General features: G+C 40.5%; 1 protein-coding gene across 5 annotated transcripts; it reads left to right on the top strand.

Moving 5' to 3' along the window:
* Positions 1–176: 176 nt before the first annotated feature.
* slain2 (SLAIN family member 2) lies at positions 177–23,339 on the top strand. 5 transcript variants are annotated; one of them, XM_086281753.1, is made up of 10 exons: positions 177–913; positions 5,123–5,265; positions 15,016–15,183; positions 15,270–15,443; positions 15,526–15,879; positions 17,618–17,767; positions 18,837–18,920; positions 20,977–21,015; positions 21,418–21,643; positions 23,127–23,339. In XM_086281753.1, the coding sequence occupies exons 1-10, from the start codon at positions 429–431 to the stop codon at positions 23,188–23,190; spliced, it is 1,887 nt and encodes a 628-aa protein (XP_086137879.1). In that variant the 5' UTR covers positions 177–428; the 3' UTR covers positions 23,191–23,339. The 5 variants fall into 5 exon arrangements, with proteins under 5 accessions (XP_086137879.1, XP_086137877.1, XP_086137876.1 ...); XM_086281751.1 differs by lacking the exon at positions 18,837–18,920 and having other exon boundaries at positions 178–913; XM_086281750.1 differs by lacking the exon at positions 20,977–21,015 and having other exon boundaries at positions 178–913.
* The last annotated feature ends 331 nt before the right edge of the window (positions 23,340–23,670 follow it).

Raw genomic sequence — 23,670 nt, 5'->3', positions numbered from 1 at the left:
ATGTAGTAAATCACAAATAAACATTCAAAATCCTGCGTTTAGGAGTTCATTCATATGTTACAATGTGGTTTCTCTAGCCAAATTTTCGATCCATATCTATAACGGTGTAGTTATATGTGCACGCGCAAATAGGTGTTGGTTACGTGGTCGCTCCCGATATGGAACGTGGTGACGTGTGTTCTCCGCCGCCTGTTGGTCTTTCACAGTTGGTGACGAGTATTATGAAAATGGCCTCAACCCTACCCGTGAGCACGAATAACCGGAGAAGATGACGACGCTGAGCTTTTCAAGTCGGTTGAACACCAAAGTGTCTTCTTTGAACACCCATATAGCAGTGAAGTAAACAAAAACAAAGGGACTCTCGGCAAAGAAACGCCTAAAAATACCCCTGACCACCGCATATTTTCGTAGGGCTGAGAGGAGCCACTATGGAGGATATCAACTCTAATATCAACGCGGACTTGGAGGTGCGGAAGCTCCAGGACTTGGTGAAGAAACTCGAACAACAAAACGAGCAGCTCCGGAGCAGGTCTACGATGTTGTCTTCGTCCGGACCGATGTCAGGGAACCACAGACCCCTGAGCGCCGGATACGACTCGTCGTCCCTATCAGCAGGGATGGCAGCCGGTCTGGCCGGCTTCCCTGGGGTGGGGTTCGCTGGAACGGGCGGCTACGGTGGGCTGTTGGAGAACAACCGCTGTTTAAACCCCAGACTTTCTTATGACGGCATCAGTTTCAGGAGGGCGTATGAGGGTGAGGGGGCATCTGCTGCCACCTCTTTATCGAGTATGAACTCATTTTATTCAGACACTAGCAGGGGCTTCACGGATGAAGGGGAAACCTCAATTCTAGATGAAGTGGAAATCTTAGATCTGGAAGACATGGACTGTCTAAACGAAGACGAGGACAGCTGGTGAGTCAAAGCCTTGTCTTGGGAGGTAACTTGCCTGCTCCGCCGTGTTTTTGTCTTCGGGGCTGGGTGACAGCTTTAAATGCCTGGTCACAGCTGCTATACACATTAGCTGCCACCACAAACGCCTGGCATGAACAATCATTTCAGTAGCTTGTCTGAAATCTGAAGTCATCCCCACTGAAGGAGCCTCATTGTGGATTACTGACTGCAGGATGTTGTTTGGCAAGTCATATGGGCGATCCCAAGGCACTTCTGTGACTGTCTGAATATAAAAGACAGGCTTTGTCTTACAGTCGTTGTCAGACCGCTCTCCATTCTTTCCGTGCCTAGAGTTTGTTCATTAGTTTCAGAGATAGGCAATTAAAATCATCAGTTTCTTGGTGTTGTGATGTGACAGATTGCTTGGCTTGTCGTGTCAGTGTTGTACAGTAAAAAAATCAAAGTTGTTTTCCTGCCCAGCAGCCATGTGGGAGAGGTAGCCATGGTTATATTCCTCTTCTGAAATCCCTTTAGCGCAGCAGTTGGCACACAGCTACAAGTGCTCTGCAGCACCAAGTGAGAGATGTGAAATAGGACAGTTATCTCATCAACATGGAGAAATAAACGCTATGGCAGGGTCCTAAAGATGATTACAAGAATTGCATTAACAGGGGTTATAAACATAAACTGTTAATCTTATACACAAGAGAGTGTCTTGTGTATAAGATTAGCATTAGGCAAGAGTTGTAGCAGTTCCCTCAAACCAAGGTGTTGTGCATGTCCTGATGTTTTGTCATTAAAGTGACAAACAAAAAAGGGACAATGTTTTTACCACAGCCCAGATCATTAGATTGTGATTGCATCATGAACAAAAAGCAAGCTAAATTAGTCTGATGTATTTCCTGTTACCTCTAAGATCTTTAAATGTACTTTTTGTAATTTCCCCCCAAAAATAGAGACATCAGGGGGTTCGTATTTTAAATTTAGTTGAAATTTGCTTTTTAAATTTTTATATTTCCTGTTTAGATGCACCTATTGCTAATCCACCAGTTGTAATTAGGTCTTTCTAATAGCATTACTCATTTTAAAGCCAGACTTGGAATGCATAAAACTGATATTCACACAAGTTAAAAAAAAAAATTTCTATGTTAGGCCATTACAGTTTGACAAGGAATTCATGTTTCTTTGAAAGTAGTTGCCCTTGAAGAGATACCAAATCATACAAGAGGTGGTATTACACTGCAAAAATGTAATCAACGTGAAACATTTTGGATTGTAACATTACAGGCTAAAAATCTTTAAAAAAAAATATGACTTTCACTGTACTCACCAGACACTGACAGCAACACTTTAACATTCACAGTAGAGGAAGATAGAACCAATACAGTATTGTTGTTCTGCTTGTTAACTCCTATGTATTTCAATATCCTTTCCCGCTAGATTGTGCCCATATAATTTAACCAAGCACTGCGCATTTCTGCCCTTAGATGGCTTTAGAAAAGAAGTGCAGCCCGTCAAACTCCAGCCTAAATTGGATTTGACTGTTTTTGACTTCCAAGAACATCATTGTTGACTGGATGAAAATATAATGATGGCCCTTTTCTTCAGGAAATGGTTATCTATCTTATTAGGACGGGCTTATATGCATTGCTTCTGCTATGGTAATGATATTGTAGTAGGCAACACGAGGGCGTAACTCTTAATGCATCTTAATGGCAGTTTTTAAAAGCTGCTGCAATCAGGGCATATCATCTGTTTTGAAGTTGAACATGCGCCAAGTGCTTTTACATTTTTAGAACACTCCTAACACAAACACTGTTTCTTCAAGGGAGGATAAACACGAATCCTGTTAATCAGTTTGCATTTTTTGTAATTATTATTTCAGCTAACTCAGCTTTTCCTGTCTTGCTTGCAGCTGCATGCCCATGCCAGCTACTGAGCCCTCGGCATCAGACTACTTTCAGACATTGCTCGCTCATGCCCAGCCAAGCTAGTCTCATTATGCCCTGGCTGTTTGTCCATCCTCTGGATTAGATTGATATCTGGGATTAGCCTATAGTGCCTAGCTTTTGCCAGCTCCTGTCACAGACTCCTGTAATCCCATGAATTAGCATCAGAGTGGATTTAAAAAGGCTGCCTGCTCCTGCAGCACTCGGCCTATCAATAGATGCCCGTTGCGCTCCTGTTTCTGCATGCGCATGACACATATCATTGTTTCAGATGTAGTTTTACATTGCACTGTACCACATGTGAATGGCTGTCATTGTGTTGATAAACAATGACAATGTGCAGTATAAGTATAAGTATAAGGCCGGTATTTCTCTGCCCTTGCTTTGCCTGTAATGTTTCTGCTTTCATCTTGAAAGGCTTCCTCAATGGCTGCAACATTGCTGACAGCTGCTGACTCAGATTCCTCCTCTGAGTGGAAACTCAACTCTACTCTACTCTTCTCTTCTCTTCTCTTCTCTTCTCTTCTCTTCTCTTCTCTTCTCTTCTCTTCTCTTCTCTTCTCTTCTCTTCTCTTCTCTTCTCTTCTCTTCTCTTCATAAACATTTCTATTGCTTTTATAAATGGGGAACACAATTAAATTCAATTTTGATGAGTGAAAACATGTTTAGACTGTTAGAAGTTGAAAGCATATAAATTTTACAGCCACTGAAAGTGCCACAGTCACAATTCATTTGCTCCAATGCACTTTTTGACCTCATCTTAATATGGAAATGAGGCGAGACTGATAGCGCGTCAGCTATCTCAGGTAATGCTGTATGTACTTTAGTGTTATTTCTTTTCCAATGATCTTGTTAGGTTAGCTTATTTATGCATGTTCTATACCTTTGCAATCAAAAGTAACATAAATTTTGTCATTTTTCAGTTCAGCAACTTTATGAAGCCTTAGTTCTCTGTCTATGACTGTATTTCTTGCTGTCAAAATGACATCACAAATGTTATTTGTAAGCAGAAATTATGTCGTGGTAAACAAATGTCATTCTTTACACTCAGTAAAGCTGTAGTTAATTCAGTGTGTCACATGTGTAGAAATGGTAGATGTAGCCACCATGACATCATCCAGCGGTCCTGGACTCTGCATTTTGAAGATTCATTGTTAGTGTTTTGGCTGCTCCTATTTTGGTTTTTGCAGCCAGAAGTTACCATATGTGGAGAGAGGATGCAGCGCTAAGTTATGAGCTAATGCCGTATAGATTTGTTAGCAAGCTGCAAAAACTTGTATGGGTGCAGTGAACAGAAACAGATACCTGGTAACTGGTGCCAGGTGATGGTCTGAAAAAATACCAGAATTTTATTCATCAAAACTGGAGCCTAAACTTCTAAGCACCTAGCAGTCACTGACCAGCTCCAGTTGCCTGTCAACACCTCTCACCCAAAGCAGTCACACACCGCAAAAACCCCCAAACATTTTTGTACCAGGCTATAAATATGGTTTTTAATGCTGCTGAACATTTTAACACTGGAACCTGTGGGAATTGACCAATTAAAGAGCTAAATTTTTAGGCACTTTAACTTAATCTTCTAGCTCTGGAGGTTGCTCGGGTAAAATTATCTGCCTGCAGCATCAACTTTAAAAAATAAAAATAAATCCCACATTTTGTTTTTCGCTGGCTTGTCAGTTTGCATATGAGGTGTCATTGTGTCTCTCTGTTTAGTTTGGTGTGTGCACTTGGTTCTGCAGAGCAACTAGATGTGTGAGTGTGAAGTGATTTTCAGGCCGTATTTTCCCTGCAAGCCTTGAGTTTAACTTGAAGCCATATTAAAAGTGTTTGGCTATTTAAATGAGTACATATGATTAAGTATTGAGATTTATGGTCTTTTCAAAAAAAAATTTTAAGACTGTTTATTCTTAAAATTTCTTAAAACTCAACACATGCAACATAAATAAAAGGGTATTAACAGGGTATTTACTATATTTTTAGAGTCCCCTTAAATAATTAGCAAGGCTCAAGATTTTAAATATTTATGTCTGAAATAAATTAGCATTAAAAAAAATTTTTTTTTCTTTTTACTAAGAAAACATGAATTCCTTCCTGCCTCTCCACATCATCCACTATAAGGCAGCACTTTGTAATAAAACCAGGTCCAGATTAGCAGCTTGTTATCCTCTCAATCACATTTCCTCTTCAAGCTGTTGACTAACACCATATATGAGGTGTGATAGGAGTGATCTGTCGGTCATTATTAGAGGAGAAAAATAACTTGCTGTTGATATTTTTTTAGGTTATATGAGGCAAAGCTGAACAGTCCCCTGCAAAAAGCCTTGAGTCCTATCGTGTGGTGCCGCCAAGCTCTGGACAATCCGAGTCCCGAGATGGAATCAGCCAAGCGCTCCCTCATACACAGACTGGACCTCACCATGTCAGGTAAACAGGAGCATAGTTGTAATTGTTTCAACTGTAATTACAATACCGATGCACTTAATTTATCTTTCTTTTGGTATGTTAGAGGTCAGAAACAAATAACATGTGTACCAAACTATGTTATCTGGATCACTGGGCTTCTCTATTAGTGTCTGTATTGAGATATGTTCATTTGTGTTCACAATTGTCTGGCTGGCCTTCGAACAAACATGATGCATTTGAGCTGAAGAGAACCAAAATCACTGAACCAGCTCTCCTGCTAGTGCTTGCATCTGTTTTTTGGGTTGCTGATTTATGTTAAAATAGGGATGGGAATCAAGAACCGGTTCTTGTAGAGAACCAGTTCCCGGTAGTTCAGTTCCTTGGAATTGTTACTATGCCTGTTTATTGATGCCGCTTATTGGTTTCACTTACACTTGTGCTACAATTAGCTGATTTCAGTTCATGTGTTGGAAGAGGAAGGTAGTAACTCAGTCTGTGCTCCACAAGGTTCGTATGGATATTTAAGAAAAGTGTTCTGTGTAACATTTGTAATATATTACTTTTGTTTGTGTAATGACCCCAACACTGATCACATCAAAAAGGGGAAATGCATCCAACATTCAGAAACATTTGACCACACAGCATGCAATTAATTTGCATGAATGTAATGTCTTTGATGTACTGCTTAGCGATGGTGGTGACTCTCAAAGCCGTTAATGAAAACTCAAAGAGAAACTGATGTGATATCGATAACGAAATCGGAATCATTAAATTCTTATCAATTCCCATCCCTAGTTAAGAGTAGAGATGGACCGATCCGATATTACGTATCGGTATCGGTCCGATACTGACCTAAATTACTGGATCGGATATCGGAGAAAAATAAAAAATGTAATCCGATCCATTAAATATCACGAAAGCACCTCACAAAACTTGCAACACGCCGTAACTCACCTCAGAACGTTAGCACGTCGGAGCAGTATGCATCACGTGATAGAGCGGCTGTGGCATGCGGGACCTGTCGGTGGTCTGGATAGCATTTGGAGCTTCGCTAGCAACACGGCATTTCATCTCCGACAAAGTTATCCCGAGAGAAGTAAAGCAAGTGTGTAAGTCCATCTCTGAATGTTTGTAAAGCATTCCTGCATTAAGCTTAACAAACGATATATGGAGCGACTGCCTCTTCTTGCTGCTACTTCAATCATGAAACTGCTTAACGATCAGCTGATCGGCTTTTCTGTCGCGAGTCCGTGTCTCTAGTTTGCTTTTGGCCCACTTTGCACCAGAAAGAGGAAACCAGCGGCTGAACAACAGCAGCACGTTTAAGCTTGATCAGCTGTTGTTAGAATTTATTTATTATTACTTTCTACTCGAGGATCTTTTTCTACGTAGCTGACGCTGGTAACTGTGCAGGGGCGGATCTAGCAAAGTTTAGCCAGGGGGGCCGATAGGGCATTAACAGGGAAAAGGGGGCACAAAGACATACTTTTCTTTCTTATTCTCATTTAAAATGTCTAGCTTTTAATAAATAATTATCTGACACCCAAAGTTTTAATTTGATGCAAAATAAATAGAAGTCCATTACTGTATATAGTAACTATTAAGTCTAATATATATACCCTAGTAAGCTATAGTACTTTTTCCTTTGGGAAGGTACCATCTGTGCAGTCTGCAATTTTGTTGAAGAAAGATGTTGAATCTATTTAATATTTCTTGAAAAATAATTGATTTCTGTGCATTTTTTTTTCACACTGCATCAAATTAAGGTTGGTTACGTCGATTAAGCATCATGAGGTGGAGCGTGAGGGGTGGTTCCCTATTTTTTATTTATTTATTTTTGTTGTTGCTGGGAGTTGGAACCCTATTAGTTAGGCTGCTTAATATTTATGCTAAGTACTCTTTAAAATACCAGAATAGGGAGGATGGTGCAGGTTTAAGTTTATTAGATTGATCAGTATTGCTGAACTATGAAATATTTTTTTTTGCATACAGGTATAACAGAATAGCTTTAGTGTAGTTGTTGTTTTAAACTTGAGTATGAACTTATACAAAATGCAGCAAGATATTTAAAAAAAACAGTTTTGTTGATTAAAAAACACTATATCAGATTCATATCGGTATCGGCAGATATCCAAATTTATGATATCGGTATCGGTATCGGACATAAAAAAGTGGTATCGTGCCATCTCTAGTTAAGAGGCTGTTATACTTTCAGCCTGTTTGGATCCATATGTTTTGCTATTAAAGGGTGAACGCAAGGCTCTGATAGTAGGGTAGTTGATATCCACATGCCCTCTGGTTTTGGCACTTGAGGATGTGCATGCAGACAGCTGTGGACACTGCAGCTGTGTAGTCCTTTTTATATTTTCTTTTCAATACTGCTCAGAGTCTGCAAGAAGGGCGTATATGTAGTTGGCGCATTGTAGTATAGTGCCTCGATTGGAATAAAGGCACACTGTGGTCCACACGGAGCCTTGCATTCACAGTCTCTTGACAAAATTTACACCAGTAGGAGTCTGCCTTTCATGTGGATATCTGCTCGGCTGTTGAAGTCTTCAGCTGCCCTGGTCCACTAGTGAGCATAATGACCTGGCTGTGCCTTATGTGTATGTCATTTCTTATATGTACTCCTAAACTCTGGGTATTACAACTTAAGGAAAAGAAAATTGCTATATTGTCACTTGTATAGGAATCAAAGAAGTTGAAATGGATTTGATTTCTGCAGAATATCTCATTTCCAACTATCAAAGGATCTTCCTTTCAGTCAGAAAATAGTAATAATAAATCACTGCAATGCTGGTAAAGACCAACTTGCTCGCACACTTGTGTCTCCAACGAGGTTACAAAAATAAAGAAGTGCATGATTAACCAAAACAACACCAAAGTGTACTGCACAGTAGCAGTTATTATTTTCTGCTTATTTTGCTGGCAGATTGTATGAGGAGCTGTTGTGCCCTGGGACCTGCAAAATATTTATTATTTTGTGTCACGTGATAGTGCCTAATTGCTTACTTATTTATATTTACATCTGTGATTTTTTTTTTTTTTTGTATTCTTATTTTGCTGCTTTTGCAGCACTTTCTTCTCAAACAGCAGCACCGACAAACCTAAACTGATCCATACTGAATGGCCTGAGCTAACCAGCGGACCTATCAGTCTCTGGTCCCTGAGTGTATGGATTCAATGAATGAACTGCAGACACACTCAGTTTACATACATAAAGTCAGGTTTTTTTCATGTTGGGGTTTAAATCATTTAGTTGTGTATGAGAGTACGTAAAATAAGGAAAGATAGACTTATTGTCATAACTATACATGGAGCAATCGTGCTGACGTTTGCAGTCACTCTCGAAAGGCCCCTTCTTATAGTGAGAAGAACCTGAAAAAAGCAACTTTATATCACCCAGAGTTACCTAATTTCTTATGCCTGTAGAGTTTTTGATTTCACTAATTATATTTAACCTTTCAGTGAGGAGAACAGGGCTCCGTTCCTGAAAGTTAAACTAAGAGGCGAGTCATTTCCATTTTGACTGTGGTATGCTCATGTGATAGTTGGATCACGTTGAGCAACAGTCCAGTGAAGGTTGTCACTGGGGTCAGTGGGATTCTTTCAGCTGTTGTGAAAGAAACACCTGGTCACACATTTCTTCCCTCATCTGGGGATAGGGAAACTTGTTTATATGAATATTGTTGCATGGAGTAGTTATGTGTTGGACTGTCTTCTTAAGTAATGATAAGTCAGATCAGAGTGAGGCTTGTTTAATATAGCTTATTGCTCTTTATTGGCTGTTTATACCAGCTACTATGGGCTGGACTATGTGACCTTTTGTTGAACATTGCTCTTAGCCTTACCTCACCTTCCCTTGAGAAACCTCTTGCCTTACCAAACTAGTTGCTAATTATGGCCAATTCTGCTAACATTTCTCTTAATAATACTCACTGAATGGCTCAATTGTGGAATCTTCTTATACTCCTAAAAACTCATCTTTGGGAGCACAGTGATTTACTGCAGTACGTTAGGAGAGAATTGACCTCACTTTTGTATTTAAGTCATTAAATTCACACAATCTGTTAAATCCATGAAACCTTAATATGGAAGTTTGTTATCTTACTGTCCATTTGTCCGCCCCCATTGTTCCACTACTGGAGTCTGACCCACAGTTTGAGAAACACTGATTTAGGGAGTGGTGCTTACTTGTGGTGATATCATCGATGTAGGTGTGGCACGATAACGTCATGCTAAAAATACCCCCCTTGTCGCTAATAGCATCTGCCCCACCTCATTCATTCCTCAGATGGCACTGGTGGAAAGTGAAAGTGCACTATGGGGAGGCTTATGATTCACTGAGTAAAGTGGTTAAGACATTCAGATCTAATGAATTAAACACCAACATTGTGATTTTTAATAAAATATTTAGAAATTTTTCAAAGAAGACTTATAAGGTTACATAGTATCTCAGTGTCTGACCCAGACTCTCTATTAAAGCGAGGATCAGCATCAAGCAGTCAGTGTACATGCATTTACTTTCTACATCTCATCTTTTTACTTCTGCGAAAACTTAAATAACTTGATGAATTAGGAAGTCAGGTTGTATATCATCTGAGGGGAAACTGCTTATCCGCTCAGTGAACACTTTCCTGATTAGTTTATTGGCTCAGTCTCTAGTTGCTGGTTTTATTGAATGCAATGTAATGGTCATTTTCTAAACTGCGATCTTAGTTTTCAAAGAACGAAGTTTATGATGGCAAATTTGCTCAGCTTTACAACATGGATATGTTCAAATTTGATTTAGATTGTTGTAATCGAAAAATTCTTCACAGCGAAGTCAAAGTGAGAGTTAAATAATACCATTAAAACGTCTAATGCAGCTGTTGGTTGCAGTCAGCATCTGTCTTTTTGGGAAGACTGCACTGGATTCTTTGGTTAAACTCCCATAATCCTTCTCTCTGCATAGCCAGAGAGCTACGCAAACACAGGACCATGAATTTGGCTTTAAGCGCTACATTCTGAAAGCATTTGTGTCTGTGAGAGTCACCAGACAGGGCTTTATAGCTCCGGGCTGAATTATTTTTCATACCCAACCTCTAGCAGGAGCATGGAAATGCTGTTGCTATGGAATCGCCAAATAAACTCTTCACTTGCGGCAGATTGTTACCAAAAGTGTGTGAAGATTTCACATCTGTCTAAGCATTGTGCCATCTTCTGGAATAAGTGCATATTCAGATATTTTAAACATGACCTTCTGTGTGAGGAGTGACCCAAGCCTTTTGTATGCGCACACCCTGTTAAAATCTTCTCCACAGATGACGTGTCTCAGTTATATAACTAACAACAGGGAGGAAACTCCTGGGAGACATCTCCTTGAGTTGACTATACTAGTCAGACAGCACAACTTTATTCATACCAGACAGTTCAGATATGCAGTGGAACCACTTTGTTATTAGTGCTGTACAATTATACAAAGCTCATTTCCTTTGCACTGCTTTGACAGCTGTTCCACAGAGTACGTAAAAGACCCAAGAGGTCCCAACCACAGTCACATGGCTGACCTGCCCTGTTTTCAGCTCTCACTTTTGCACAGTTGTTGCACCTCCTTCTTGCATGTCTCTGCCAGTTTTATCCCCTTTCTTCTCTGGTGTATTTATCTCTAGCATACAATAGTTTTTCTATTTGCTTGTCTCTTGGATGTGCTTACAGCTCCGTGCTGCTGCTTTAACCCATTCATTCTTTTATTTTATTTTTGTATCAAATGGCCTCAATGAAAGGTTGGTCTTCTCTTTCCCTCCCCCTTTAAGGCCTTAAGCAGTCTGTTGTGTGCCGCCTCATTTAGTTTTATTTTTGCCTGTGGAAACTGGCCTGAAGTTTCCACAGACTGGCGCAGCACAATTTCATATCACAGTAAATGGAAATGACATCAGTCACAGTGGGCAGAAAGAACATTTCCTTTTCTTTCTACTGACTTGTTTCAGTACACGAGGGTGTCAAGGACACTCTATTTTTATTGGTCCCTGTGCTACTGATCCCATCAGATTGGTCTCATTCTACTGAAAGTGTGTTGCTAGGGTTGCTGTGATAGGCCAGGTCACCTAACCACATCTAAATCCTCTGAAACCTGAATTGGCCCTTTGAGCTGTAGCACCATTGTGATTTTAGCTTAGACCCAATACAGACTAAAGTATGCCAAGCTCTTCTGCTGTGTTGTACACAAACAGGCAGAATTATTTTTAAAAGTTGATGATCAACTTAAATGAAAAGTTTACCAGGTGTGGGGCTTAGCCTGACTTAGAAGTGATATTGAAAGAATGACTTCTTTCCCATTATGAGATAGAAATTGGACATTTCAAGCATATTGTAAAATAACAGACTGTGGATCCTGATATCCTTCTAAAATCAAGTTATGATACTTACAGAAACTAAAAGTCGATATGAAAAAACATTAATAAAAATAAAAATTACACAGAAAGTAATTAGAACTATATGGTGTACTTAGTTTTAATTCTTAAATTTAATCAAATTTGCCAGCAGAAACAGTTTGAGGAGGCTTTGATGTTTACTGAAATTGGGATGTCTGTGTAACCGTTACCTTGAAAATACACCAGCTCCAACATAGCCATCAGAACTATTTGCACCCACTCAGGACAGTGTTTGCAGTTCTGCCAAATGACCCACAGTGCATTTCAAAAGCTCGAAATGTAGCCTGGTCTATTTTTAACGGAAGCCACATCAAGTTGCACAGCGCAGAAGAGGAGCACAGGAAGTCGGATACAGGATTGGTACAGAAAATTTAGTCTTTTATTTTCAAAATAAAAGACAGTTTATAGGCTAAACATTCAGCTTCTAAAACAGTGAGATCTGAAGCTCTGTGAAGGACAGAACGAGACCTCATCTGAGATACGATGTCACACTCGTGGTCAAATAAATTTCCCCTTGTGGGACTAATAAAGGTATATCAATATCAAGTGTGGTATAGTGAACCTCTTGAATTTTGTCTTTTTCAAATATGTATCCATATTTAAATTCTAAAAAAATACTAAAAGTAACACTAAAAGTATTTTCAAAACAAAATCAAATTTAAATATAGGTTAGATATAGGAGCAGAACCATTCTGGAAACTGAATTTGAGCTGAAAACAAAACAATGTTATATATATTTTTTAAAAAAATATTTTAAAAAATCCAAAACAAACACTTGCAGCACTGTTCTGGATCCAGTAACCACTGTTTATGATTTTACTGTATGCAGTCACAGAAATATGCTGTTATATCAACTTTCTTGTGATGTAAACACAGTGGAGCTTTACAGAACATGCAGATTAGTATTTACTCTTTCATTTACCACTTCACCAGGTGAACTCTTTAAATCTGTTGACCTCATTGTTCTTTTCTGGAAAACAAAGCGTCTTTTGGCTAAGTGAGTGCAGCATTTCTGACTAAACACGTTCCAACGTTGTTGGCATTCCACAGGATCTGATCCATGTGGATTGCAGCAGAGGAGACATGATGGCGTTTTCTAAATAATGCAGGAGGACAGAGTGCAGAGCACGAGGTGGAACAGGAGAAAGTGAAAGGAGCGATGTGGAAAGAGCAGAGAGTTGATCTTAAAAGGCTGCCTCACCACCGAGCAATGTAAACACATCCAGTAAGAGAGATTAAAACAGAGTGATGATGGGTAAATTAACAAACTCGAGAGATGTTAACCATCTAAACCAATCAGAGTATCACTGTGACAGAGTGTCCAGAGTCTGATATCATAATTCAGACCAGCGACTTTGGACTGTAGCCTGTGACCGCTGCTTTGCTGAGTTTAACAGAGAATTGTATTGTGCTCTGTGCGTATATGGACTGAATGGTTTGCATTGTTAAGCGTTTGTCCCAGCTAATGATGTAGGAAGTCTCCATCAGGCCCACACTCAGCATACATTATAAGAGACTCAATCAGATTGAAAAGCTCTGCAATGTGCAGGCATAGATGTGCTGGCTCCGAGCAGACACTCCTGATGTTCATAGTCAAATGCTCAGAAGGCCAACAAGCTTCGTCAGGGCTTTTAAGGGGTTACAGCGTATAGATGGTGAATGAGCAGATTAAACAATGAACGACAAGTTTTGATCCCAAATTTCTATGAGTTGGATTTTAGACTTTCTCTAAACTTTCATTTCTCTAAAAGTTGTGATTCTTGGTAGAAACTATAAGATTGATAGCTGCAAGTTTGTTTTTATACGCAGGTAATTTATGAAGTTGAGGAAACAAAAATCCCCCTTCAGCAGGTATGCGGGGATGTTTATGTGATCGATGGTGATGAATATTTTTTGTTTTGTTGTTTTTTATTCTCTCTTTAGCATAAAAAAACAAATATTTTTTATTATAGTCTTTCAGCAATTCTTCATCTTTGAACATTCAGCCAACACAAACTTTATATTGCACAACAGAAAGGAATTTGCCACTGACCTGGTGGTCGCCTCCTCATTTGTTGAAAGGTTCAAAAGCAGTCAACAAGGCTGATGTTGGCCATGACCGTGTTTGGTTGACAGGTATTGTAGGATGAAGTGCAGATTTTATGATATCCTTTGAATGACAGAACCATTACTGAAGAACAGGCTGACTCAACTACCTCAAAACATTGAGACTGGACTGACTAATCAACACAAACACTGGACTTTTTGCACTAACTTCTTTACTTCCTAATTTTTGCTGCTACACTAAGGAATGTTTACTGTTCCTCCACTACCTCAACTCATCATCACAAAACCTTATTATTATTTTACGTTGTGTTTTTTTTTTGTCACACTGTCACTTTGTTGCTCTTGTTTGCACATTTGCACATGCACTTTGTTGTCTGCTGTCTGTTAACAAAAAAAAAAGAAGTCTTCCTTAGATAGTTAGTTAGTTTTTGTTAATTTATGTTGTAATTTATGTTAGGTCAGTCTGTCTTGTCTCTGCTAGCCAGCTAACTAGGCCTCTTAGTTAGCTAGTTTAGTGTTTTCTGTTAATTTATGTTGTAAATTTATGTTGCATGTAGCACCTTGGTCCTGGAGGAACGTTGTTTCGCTTCACTGTGTACTAACTGTATATGGTTGAAGTGACAATAAAGCCAACTTGACTTGACTAACTGGTCCCAGTTAAGAGAATATTATGGATTATTCATTGAGAACAGTCTTTCTTTTTCACCTATTAATGTAGTATACTTACCAGAAGAAATAGTGGTAAAATATGTTAAAAATAAGAAATCATATCACCTCAATAGAGTGATGAAATTGCTCAGGACACACATATTAATACTATTAGTTGTCCAGGACAAATATACAAGTACCTAATATAGTGAAAGTCTATTAGTTTGGTGCATTTGCTGTATTTCTCTGTCACATTTTCTTAGTGGTCAACTTTTAAAACAATAAAAACAACAAAACTAAATAGTTTAGTGGGTAATATTTGCCAGGTTCTAAATCTGCTTGTACAAGGTATCTAAAACATTTATTTGCTGACTTGTATAGATAATATAATAAAATGTCAAAATGAAAATAAAGGAACTGATGACAAAATAATTAATTGCAAGTAAATGTAATATATGATATAATTCTGTATTTTGATTTAACACCTCTACTTTCCCGCTTGAAAGTTTCATAGATTAGTGAATGAGAGGACGTGAAACTGCTTAACAACTCCACCACATGTAGACAGTATGGATTTTGCAACATGAAAACTTTATTGACAAGTCTTTCTGAGTCTCTCATGTGATGCTGTCTGACATTGTAGTTCTGCTTTTTGCCTCTACAGCCAACAAGCGCCGGAGCTTGTATGGAAGTCCGTACAACCAGCAGAGTTATGGAAGTCCTTATAGCACAAATGCAGCCAACAGCCCTTACAGCAGTGGCTTCAACTCCCCCTCCTCAACCCCAAGCAGAGTGCCCATCGTGCGACAGCAACTAATGCCCAGTAACGCAAGTATGGGTCTCTCTATAGTTCACTGTCTGTTTCAGGATATCTGTTTAGTTTATCTCTAAAACATTCACATATGATTTCTGCACCAGTTCATCAGAGAAACTCTGCAGCAGAGAGGAATCCTCCTGCAGTTAGTCCGCAGTCATCGGTGGACAGCGAGCTGAGCACGTCAGAAATGGATGAGGACTCAGTGGGATCCTCAACGACCTATAAACTCAATGATGTCACTGATGTCCAGATATTGGCACGCATGCAGGAAGAGAGTATGTATCCGTCATCCACAGCTTTATTCTTCAATTTTTTGCAATTACATTTTTTTTTGCACCACACCTTTTTTGCCAACAGGCTTGAGACAGGAATATGCTGCAACAGCATCCAGACGGAGCTCGGGTTCATCCTGCCACTCCCTGCGGCGCAGCACCTTCAGTGACCAGGAGCTAGATGCTCATAGTCTGGAGGACGACGAGGAGGCGGTGCACCCGGCCTTTCACCTGCCCTCCAACCGTTTCAGCCCCTCCCCTCGCCACTCTCCCCGTGCATCCCCGAGAAACTCTCCCCGCTCGCGCTCACCTGCTCGTTCCATCGACTATAGCCACAGCCGGGGTTCTCCTCAGCCCATCATCAGCCGCCTGCAGCAGCCTCGTCACTCGCTGCAGAGCCACGGGCATGACCTTCAGACTAATGTGGTGAAAAATGAAGGTAAGCAGTGGACATGAACAAGTTGCATGTTTCAGTTACTCCATTGTTTCACACATTAGGTCTTATTTTCATCACAAGTAATGTGTTTATTATCAGATGTATAATCAGATGGATTTTAAAGTCAGAGAGCAGCAAGGAAGCTGGGGATGGTTGTCCTTACTTTGTGATCTCAGTGAGATGGAGGTTTAGAACGACTGCTGTCACCAGAGGCACCAGTCAGTGGACACTGGACAAAAAATTCAAACAGCTGTTTATCAAAGACCGCCACTGCAGCGACTTGGCCAACAAGCCAGCCAAATAAAGACTGACTTTTCAGACCTAAATGTAGCTAAAAAAAATGAGGCAAACTCAGAAGTGCCCAAAACATGGGTTCCTTTTAGCTGACCCGCAGCCTACTTGCTCTGTAAAAATTAAATACTATTGTCTCAGTAGCTAGTTTCAAGGGTTTTCACTAGCTACTTGTCTGTAACAGTCGTTAGCCAGTGAGCATATCAATGAGTTTGGCATTTGGGATCCATGTTTTACTCGTTACCCCTGGTTTCAACACACCAAAATACCAGCATCCATTATTTTATATGCAGTCTATGGGAAAAAATAACAAGAGACAGAAAGGGTAAGGGTGATTGTCCATAACTTACCGTATTTCCCGGACTACAAAGCGCACCTGAATATTAGCCGCACAAGCTAAAATCAGGGGAAAATCCTGTTTTGTACATACATTAGCCGCACCTGACTAAAAGCCGCAGGTGTTTCAATGTTGACTTATCATATGTAAGAGAATATGCACAAAGGGAATTGTCAGGAAAGAGATGGCTGTTTGGAGACACACCCCTTTTATTAATATTTTGAAAAACAAGTTATGGGTACATATTTGCAAATGTAGTACATAACAGTAACCTACAGCACACCAGAAAAATAGATTCGGACTACCTTTTAGGCTCAGGTGCAGTGACACGGCTTTAACAAGAAGAAAAGTCAGTCATTCACCATCTTTCTCTTCTTCCTGCGCTCTAAAACCACCAAAGTCCTCTTCTCCAATGTCGGAAACGAACAGGCTCAGGATGGCTTCGTCATCCACTCTCCGCTTCTCTCCTTCGTTGTCACTTTCAAAACCAAAGAAATCCTCGTTGTCAGTGTCAGAGTCGAACACCCTCAGAAGGGCCGTGGCGGTGTCCTCCTCTCCATCATGCAGCAGTCCAGCCCTTCAAAATCCGTTGGTGATCGTGGATGTTTTCGCACTTTTCCACACTGTCAGAATCCACCGGTGGAGTTGGGCATAACTTGCTTTTCGCAAGTTTATCGCCGCTCGTCATCCACGCCTCCCGCTGAATGCGTAGGGCTACCTTGAAGTTTGTTTTTCGCGCTACTTCGTACGGCACTACGTTGCCTGGCGGACGGACATGTGACTAACATACCACTCTTGAACCCTGATCCTTCCGCCAGGCAACGTAGTGCCGTACAACAGTGGAACAAACAAAACAAATCGTCTTACGATATGACAAAAATCATGGACAATCCATAGAAAAGCCGCACCTGACTAAAAGCCGCAGGGTTCAAAGCTTGTGCAAAAAGTAGCGGCTTATAGCCCGACAATTACGGTAATCACATGGATAAGTATGTTACCAAATATGCTTAAACTAATACATGTAGGAGTACACCGGCGAGTAAAAGTTTATCTGTGGGAAACAGTGATTTGAGTTGACGCTGACTTTGATTCTGGCCTGTGCTACTGTTGTAGAAAAACTGCGCCGAAGTCTTCCTAATCTTACACGCACCTCGGTGGCCGCGGCAGTTCAGGCCCCAGAGCCCGTGAAGAACAGTCGCAGCTGTGAGTCCAACCTGCAAGTGCCAAACGGCGGCTCCCCCCGACACCAGAGCCAATCTGCCAGTGAGTACTGTAACAGCCACGGAGAGCATCACTTTTTAAGCCTTTTAGTTTGAATGCGAAATATTTATTAACTTGAAGCTTTAGACTGTCAGATTCATTACTGAAGTAACTTTTTGTTAGATCGATATTTGTTTTGCTCTCCAAGCGCAGCGACTGCACTGCTTTGTAGTGACATGGCTTTGGTGTTTGGGGATCCTCTTTTGTCTTTGATCTTTTTTCCTTGTAATATGTTTAACACACACAAACACACACACACACACACACACATCCTTCCTCTTATTGTCTTGGCATAACTTTCACTTCAAAGAAAAGCACTCATCCTGCAGAATAAAAGCATGATGCCAGAAACACTGACAATCCAGAGCGACTCGGGGGATCTGTGACACAAACATTGTTTTACATTTCATGTCCAATGGTTTTATGGTCTCTTTTAAGAGCTTAGAAATCCTCCTCTGCGAGTTAAGACTATCCATTTGATATAATCCTGTAATGGGAGATAAAGGTAATGATTTAGTCCTTAATCCAGAAGCTGTAATCTCTCCTCTGTTACTAGAGGCAGATGGAGGGGTCAAAGAGGAAGTTTCAGCGGGTTAATCATGTGGTAGCTGCCTCTTTCTTGCCTTAACCAGCTCCTAGTGTGGAAGGATGGTGTATTTGTGTGCTCCCTATGCATACATACAGAGCAGCAATTCAGTTTTTACCTCAGTCTTTATACATTTATCTGTGGTGACTGGTTTGTGTTTTTCTGAGCTTTGGCTGTACTGGACATGGGCACCTCTGCTGCCTCTATCACTGGCTTCTCTTCCCTGTAAAGCATGTGTAAACCATACACTCCTTTTCTCTGTCTGTGCTGGGATTGGTTGTTAAACCTGTCAAAGGCAGAGGGCACTTTGCTCTGATAGTCGTGCTCCTCCTTCACTATCTCAGCGTGTGTGCTTGGAGAGCCCTCTAGTGTCCTCAACCTGCACCTCAGGCTCAAATGGCCTCCAGTGCCAAAATAGCCCCTCTTTCTCCATGAATTCTGTGACAGATTGAAGTCTAGTGCTGACATGTTTCTGTTTTCCAGCAGCACCTCAGCTCCCGAAATACTTGACCCCTTCTCGCACCTCACTGAAACCCAAACAGCAGCTCCAAAGCCCCACTGCCCTACGAGGTAACAGCTAAAGGCTGTGAGACTGCTCTCTCACACAGACAAATGCACAATTTGTGACAACATAAAAGTCAGCTGAAGGTACAGATGACTGATGAGTTGTAATGATGGGTTGTTATGTTTATGGAGCGGAAATGAAAGTGAGGGAAGTTGCCAGCTCGTCATTTGAAGGGCTGAGAATGTAAAGCAACGCTGAGCACACGCTGAATTTAAGCCTTTTATTTTTGTTGCTTTCTTTGCAAGATGTTTAATACGAGGTAACCATGGAGTACGTTTGTTGTCAGAGATGAGGATGATCTTGCAACCTTGTAAGAAATGTGTGAATGTGTATTTTCTTTTGGTTGTGGTAATACTTTCTTTCTGTAAAGAATCATGCATGACAGGGTCAGTGTTGTCTCAGGTAGGTAACACCTTAGAATAGCCATTGCTAATAAATAGTAAACTGATAGTTAATTAGACTTCAGTTATGTTTTTTTATGATTCGACAGTTAGATCATAATAAAAATAGTTGTAAATAAACGTTGTGCATTTATAATATTTGTCATCTTGATAGCTGTTAGAAAGTTGCCCCTGATGTTCAAAATACTTGTTTTGTATAAATGGACGCACAGGTGACGCTGGCAAAAATCCAAAGGCTGGAGAGCGTGTACTGTTTCATTCACTGTTTAGTTTTCTTCTCTCTTGCTCTTTACCTGTTTGATGCCACACATACAAGACACCTGATGGCTTTCCTACGATGCAAGTCCAACATAGCCAGGCTTTCTTTGCGATAGCTGGCTCGACACAACGTAAAATCTCAGTCAGAGGTGGCGGGTATCACGATGGAGGTTTTTATAATCCAGGCGTTCTGCTTCAGGCTCAGCATAAAAAGGGATCGAAGCATCTTTTCACTCTTGGATGCAGATCTATAAAATCTAAAAACCCCAAAATATAATAAGAAAAAGAAACAACGTTCCTGAAAATCCTGTGAAATCTTGTGAATACATAAGTCAATACATATCTATTTTACTGCTAAATGTTGCCATGAGTGCTGCACGTTAGAGCCCTGAAACTTTAAACATGATACACATTATTACTCTGCATGTCTGGGCATAGCACTGTCCTGTAGCCTCATAAAATCCCCGTAGATTGTGGGCAGGTCAAAGTGAAATAAATGTTATTGATTGACTATTCTCAGTGATAAATTGCCAACAAACAGGCCGATGAGTTTTCTAATGTGTTCTCCGTTAGCTACAACCTCAGCAGTGTACAAAATGATTTGGCAGCAGATTGGGACCAAGCATAAATACAATATTACATTTTCTCCATGACCAACTGAATGCATGCAGTACACAGTTTGTCGAGCTGTAACTTTACTGCACAGCTTCCTTTTGTGATATTAGTAAGCCTATCAACTTGCCTGTATGAAATATAAGTCTAGAGAATCTGTATTGTACTTGCTTTAAGTGAAAAAAATCAATGAAAATCCATCCTGATGATTTTTAAAGAGAAGATCTGAACACAAACCTACTCCAGACCAGGTTATGTGCCTAGCCTAAGATATGGTGACCTAGCCAGGTACACAGAGAGTCAACTTCATGACAGAGCTCACTAACCCATTAATCTCGCTTTGTTGTGCACTTCCTCCCAGAGATGCCAGCAGCTTTCACTAAATAGCAGGAATAAGAAGGGCAATTACTAAGGAAGCAATTAAAACAAAACATTTGGTTGTCATTAACAAATACATAACATCGTTAAAGGTGGCCCCGAAGAGGTTTTAGTTATCCCAGCAGAAAATCCTCTCCTACGTCAGGTGTTGAAATTTAAATAATTTTTCTTACTGTATATTTAGGTGGGTTTTATTTAGTCAAAGGATTTTTCTTTATAGATAATTAAAAATTAGAGGAAACTGAATAGATTTCTGTCAAATAAGATGACAGACTCATTGCCTTTATCATGTGTGGCGTCAGCCCTAAAGGCCCATTTTGAGCAAAACGCCACATTACACTGCATGGTCAGCACGTTCCTCCCTCCCTGCTCTGAAATAAGGCCTGTCTCTGTTGTCTTCGTCTTTGTCTAGTCCCACTCTCCTGTTGCTTTGGAGAAGAAGGTGATTTCAGTGAGTATTCACTGAGAGCCTCCACCTTTTTAAATATCGTGATTGTGGTTTCCACGCCGTGGCCGCATCGATGTTGTGTTGTTGGTTTTTACTAGTAGAGTTTGCTCTGTGTGTTTGTATCATCTCATTCTGTCAATGCATCAAAAATCATAGCCGGCAGCTGTGCTAGTTAACCTTTCTGTTCATTTATTTATGTTTTTGAACTTATGTAGAAGTTTGTGAATTTGGAATGGATGTTGTTAGTAAAAGCTTGCATACTGTCTCAGATTTTTTTATACCGGCATCATATTTAAATTAACCTCACACCATCGTGGTTTTGATCATTACTTCATTATATAGATACTGTGTATGAAAGCAGTCCATCATAATCCACTTACACCTGACTTTTCTGCCCGTCTCCAGTTCCATCTCCCAGTAAACTACGGACTCCTGCCACCCCATCACCACTAGCCTTGCGGCAACCGGTAAAGGCCACATCTACCCCCAATTCTGCCACCTCCACCCCCACCCGCTCCCTAGCTCCTCCGCGCAGTGGCCTGCCCCGACCTAGTGCTTCTACAGGAGGAGGAGGAGGAGGAGGCGGTGGGATCCCTCTGCCTCGCAGCAAACTGGCCCAACCCGTGCGCAGGTATGTACAGACACGTCCTTATTGTGCACCTCTCTGTCTGATTAAAGAGGACGGTAACACTTTATAATAAGGGCGTAATTCCCCTGTAATTAAATGAAATTTCAATGGAATTCATTTTAAATTACAATGTAACTATATTTACCTACAAATACTTGAAATAAGCTGCAGCAGAATAAAGAGGTAGCAAGCAAGAAATAATTATACTTTAATTTAACCTCCTTTATTCCAGTGTGCCTACCTTTAAGTATCGCTAGGTAAATATGATTACACTGTAATTTCAGATAAAATACATTGAAGTTCCATCTAATTAAAGGGGAATTACACTCTTAGTCATGCAGCAGGTTATAAAGTGTTACCAGGCAGGCATATTGTGCTTATATATATATATATTTTTTCGCTCTTATGTGTACACCAGTGATGTTTCTGGCTGGTAATTTACTAAAAATTGACCAGTCTAATATCAAGACAACAGTCAAAGCTGAGCACAACAGACTAACAGACAATGTCTGTAATTACATTCCTCAACAATCAAATCGTAAATTAAACGTTGCTGAAATTTTTAGTTGCTGTCACATAATGTTGCACAGACAGTCTTATTGTATTTCCTGAGTGTAGCAGCAGCAGCAGCATTCTTCCCTTCCAGGTTTAAATAGCTGGCTGGTTATTTTACTTTGACCGAGAAAGAGAGAGAGAAATGCTGGTGTAGCCGCAGCTCCAGCTAGTGGTGAGTGGTTGTAGAATCTCCATCCACCACTAGCTCTTTTAATGTCTTTTGATTCCACTGTTCTTACAAATTCGTGCAGTTTTACTGTTATCGCCTGTCTTTTAATTTCTATAATTCACTTTCTGCATTCTGTGTGTTGCTTTGTGGTGGTTCCATTCCCAGATTGATTCCACTCTTATAAAGGTTGGCCAGTCTTGCTTCCTCCAAATAAGAACCTTCTAACTTTGAAACTAACACCCAGGAAAGGTTAATCCATCCATTTTCTTAACTGCTTATCCAGTTCAGGTTTGAGGGTACACTGTCATAGGACAGGAGGGGGGTACACTCACACACACTAGAGTCACACTTGTGGCCAAAGCTGCATCTCTTTGCCTGTGGGAGGAAGCACAAGTACCTCCAGGCAAACGCTGGCGGATTCGAACCCAGGACCTTCCTGCTGGAGAGCGACAGCGCTAACAATCACACTTTCTGTTCATTGTTATTGGTTTAATATGCAGACATTCACTTTGGAACAGCCTGGCTGGGAGTGCAAGGCTCGCAGAATTAATGACCAACTTTATATCAGTCCTTAAAACATATTTTTATGCGATTCCATCAGAGTCTGGCTGATGTCTTTCAGTTGTTTTGTTTATTATCTATTTTAAGTGCTTTAATGTGTCTGTGATATTTATTTTGAATTGTTTTCTGTCTTGTATCTCTTTATTTTTATTATTATTGTTGGCTGTTACAGAAATGCATTTTCCTTGCTTGCCTTTTCAGGTCCCTTCCTGGTCCGCGGACTTACAGCGGCGGCGGTGAGAACTGGAGAGAAGGTTGTTACTAAGGCGGGCCACCAGGGGGCTCTCCAGTCAAAACTATCAATAAAAGGAGGAAATATTTTAACATGGCACTTTATCTACCTAGATAACTCTTATAGTTCAGAAAGACCAAGCCCCCAAAAATACATTTGATTAAGAGTTTAAAAAAGAAAAAGGGAGAGGACAGAGTCCACATTGTGTCAAAGAGGACCTCTCATTGTGTCTCTCTGTGGGGACTGGCTCTGGAGGGGTCAGGCATGTAGTGCAGACAGCCCAGAAGATGCCAAAGAAACCAGCCCGACTCCAGCGCCCCCATCAGAGGACACGTCACCTGCCTTTGGTTCAACTGCAGTCATCCGTGAGACTGTCCATATCTCCACATGCCCAGCTTTCCTCCCTCCCCCTCCTCCTCGTCCTCCTCCCCCCTGTTCTTCTTTCACTTCCCTCAGGTTGAAATGTTTCCACGCATTTCTCTCTTTATGCTCTGTGTTTAACAGATGTCGGTG

This window comes from Aulonocara sp. 'chitande type north' Nkhata Bay, linkage group LG23 (assembly GCF_057382095.1).
Source record: "Aulonocara sp. 'chitande type north' Nkhata Bay isolate Kocher_YH1m ecotype deep benthic linkage group LG23, A_spYH_male_GT1.1, whole genome shotgun sequence".
NCBI lineage: Eukaryota > Metazoa > Chordata > Actinopteri > Cichliformes > Cichlidae > Aulonocara > Aulonocara sp. 'chitande type north' Nkhata Bay.
This window is presented reverse-complemented; position numbering and strand designations above follow the sequence as displayed.

Coding starts and splice junctions, on each gene's coding strand:
- slain2 (XM_086281753.1), top strand. CDS start 429: ATGGAGGATATCAACTCTAATATCAACGCGGACTTGGAGGTGCGGAAG. Junction 914..5,122: donor AACGAAGACGAGGACAGCTG/GTGAGTCAAAGC, acceptor ATATTTTTTTAG/GTTATATGAGGCAAAGCTGA. Junction 18,921..20,976: donor AAGCCCCACTGCCCTACGAG/GTAACAGCTAAA, acceptor GTCTTTGTCTAG/TCCCACTCTCCTGTTGCTTT.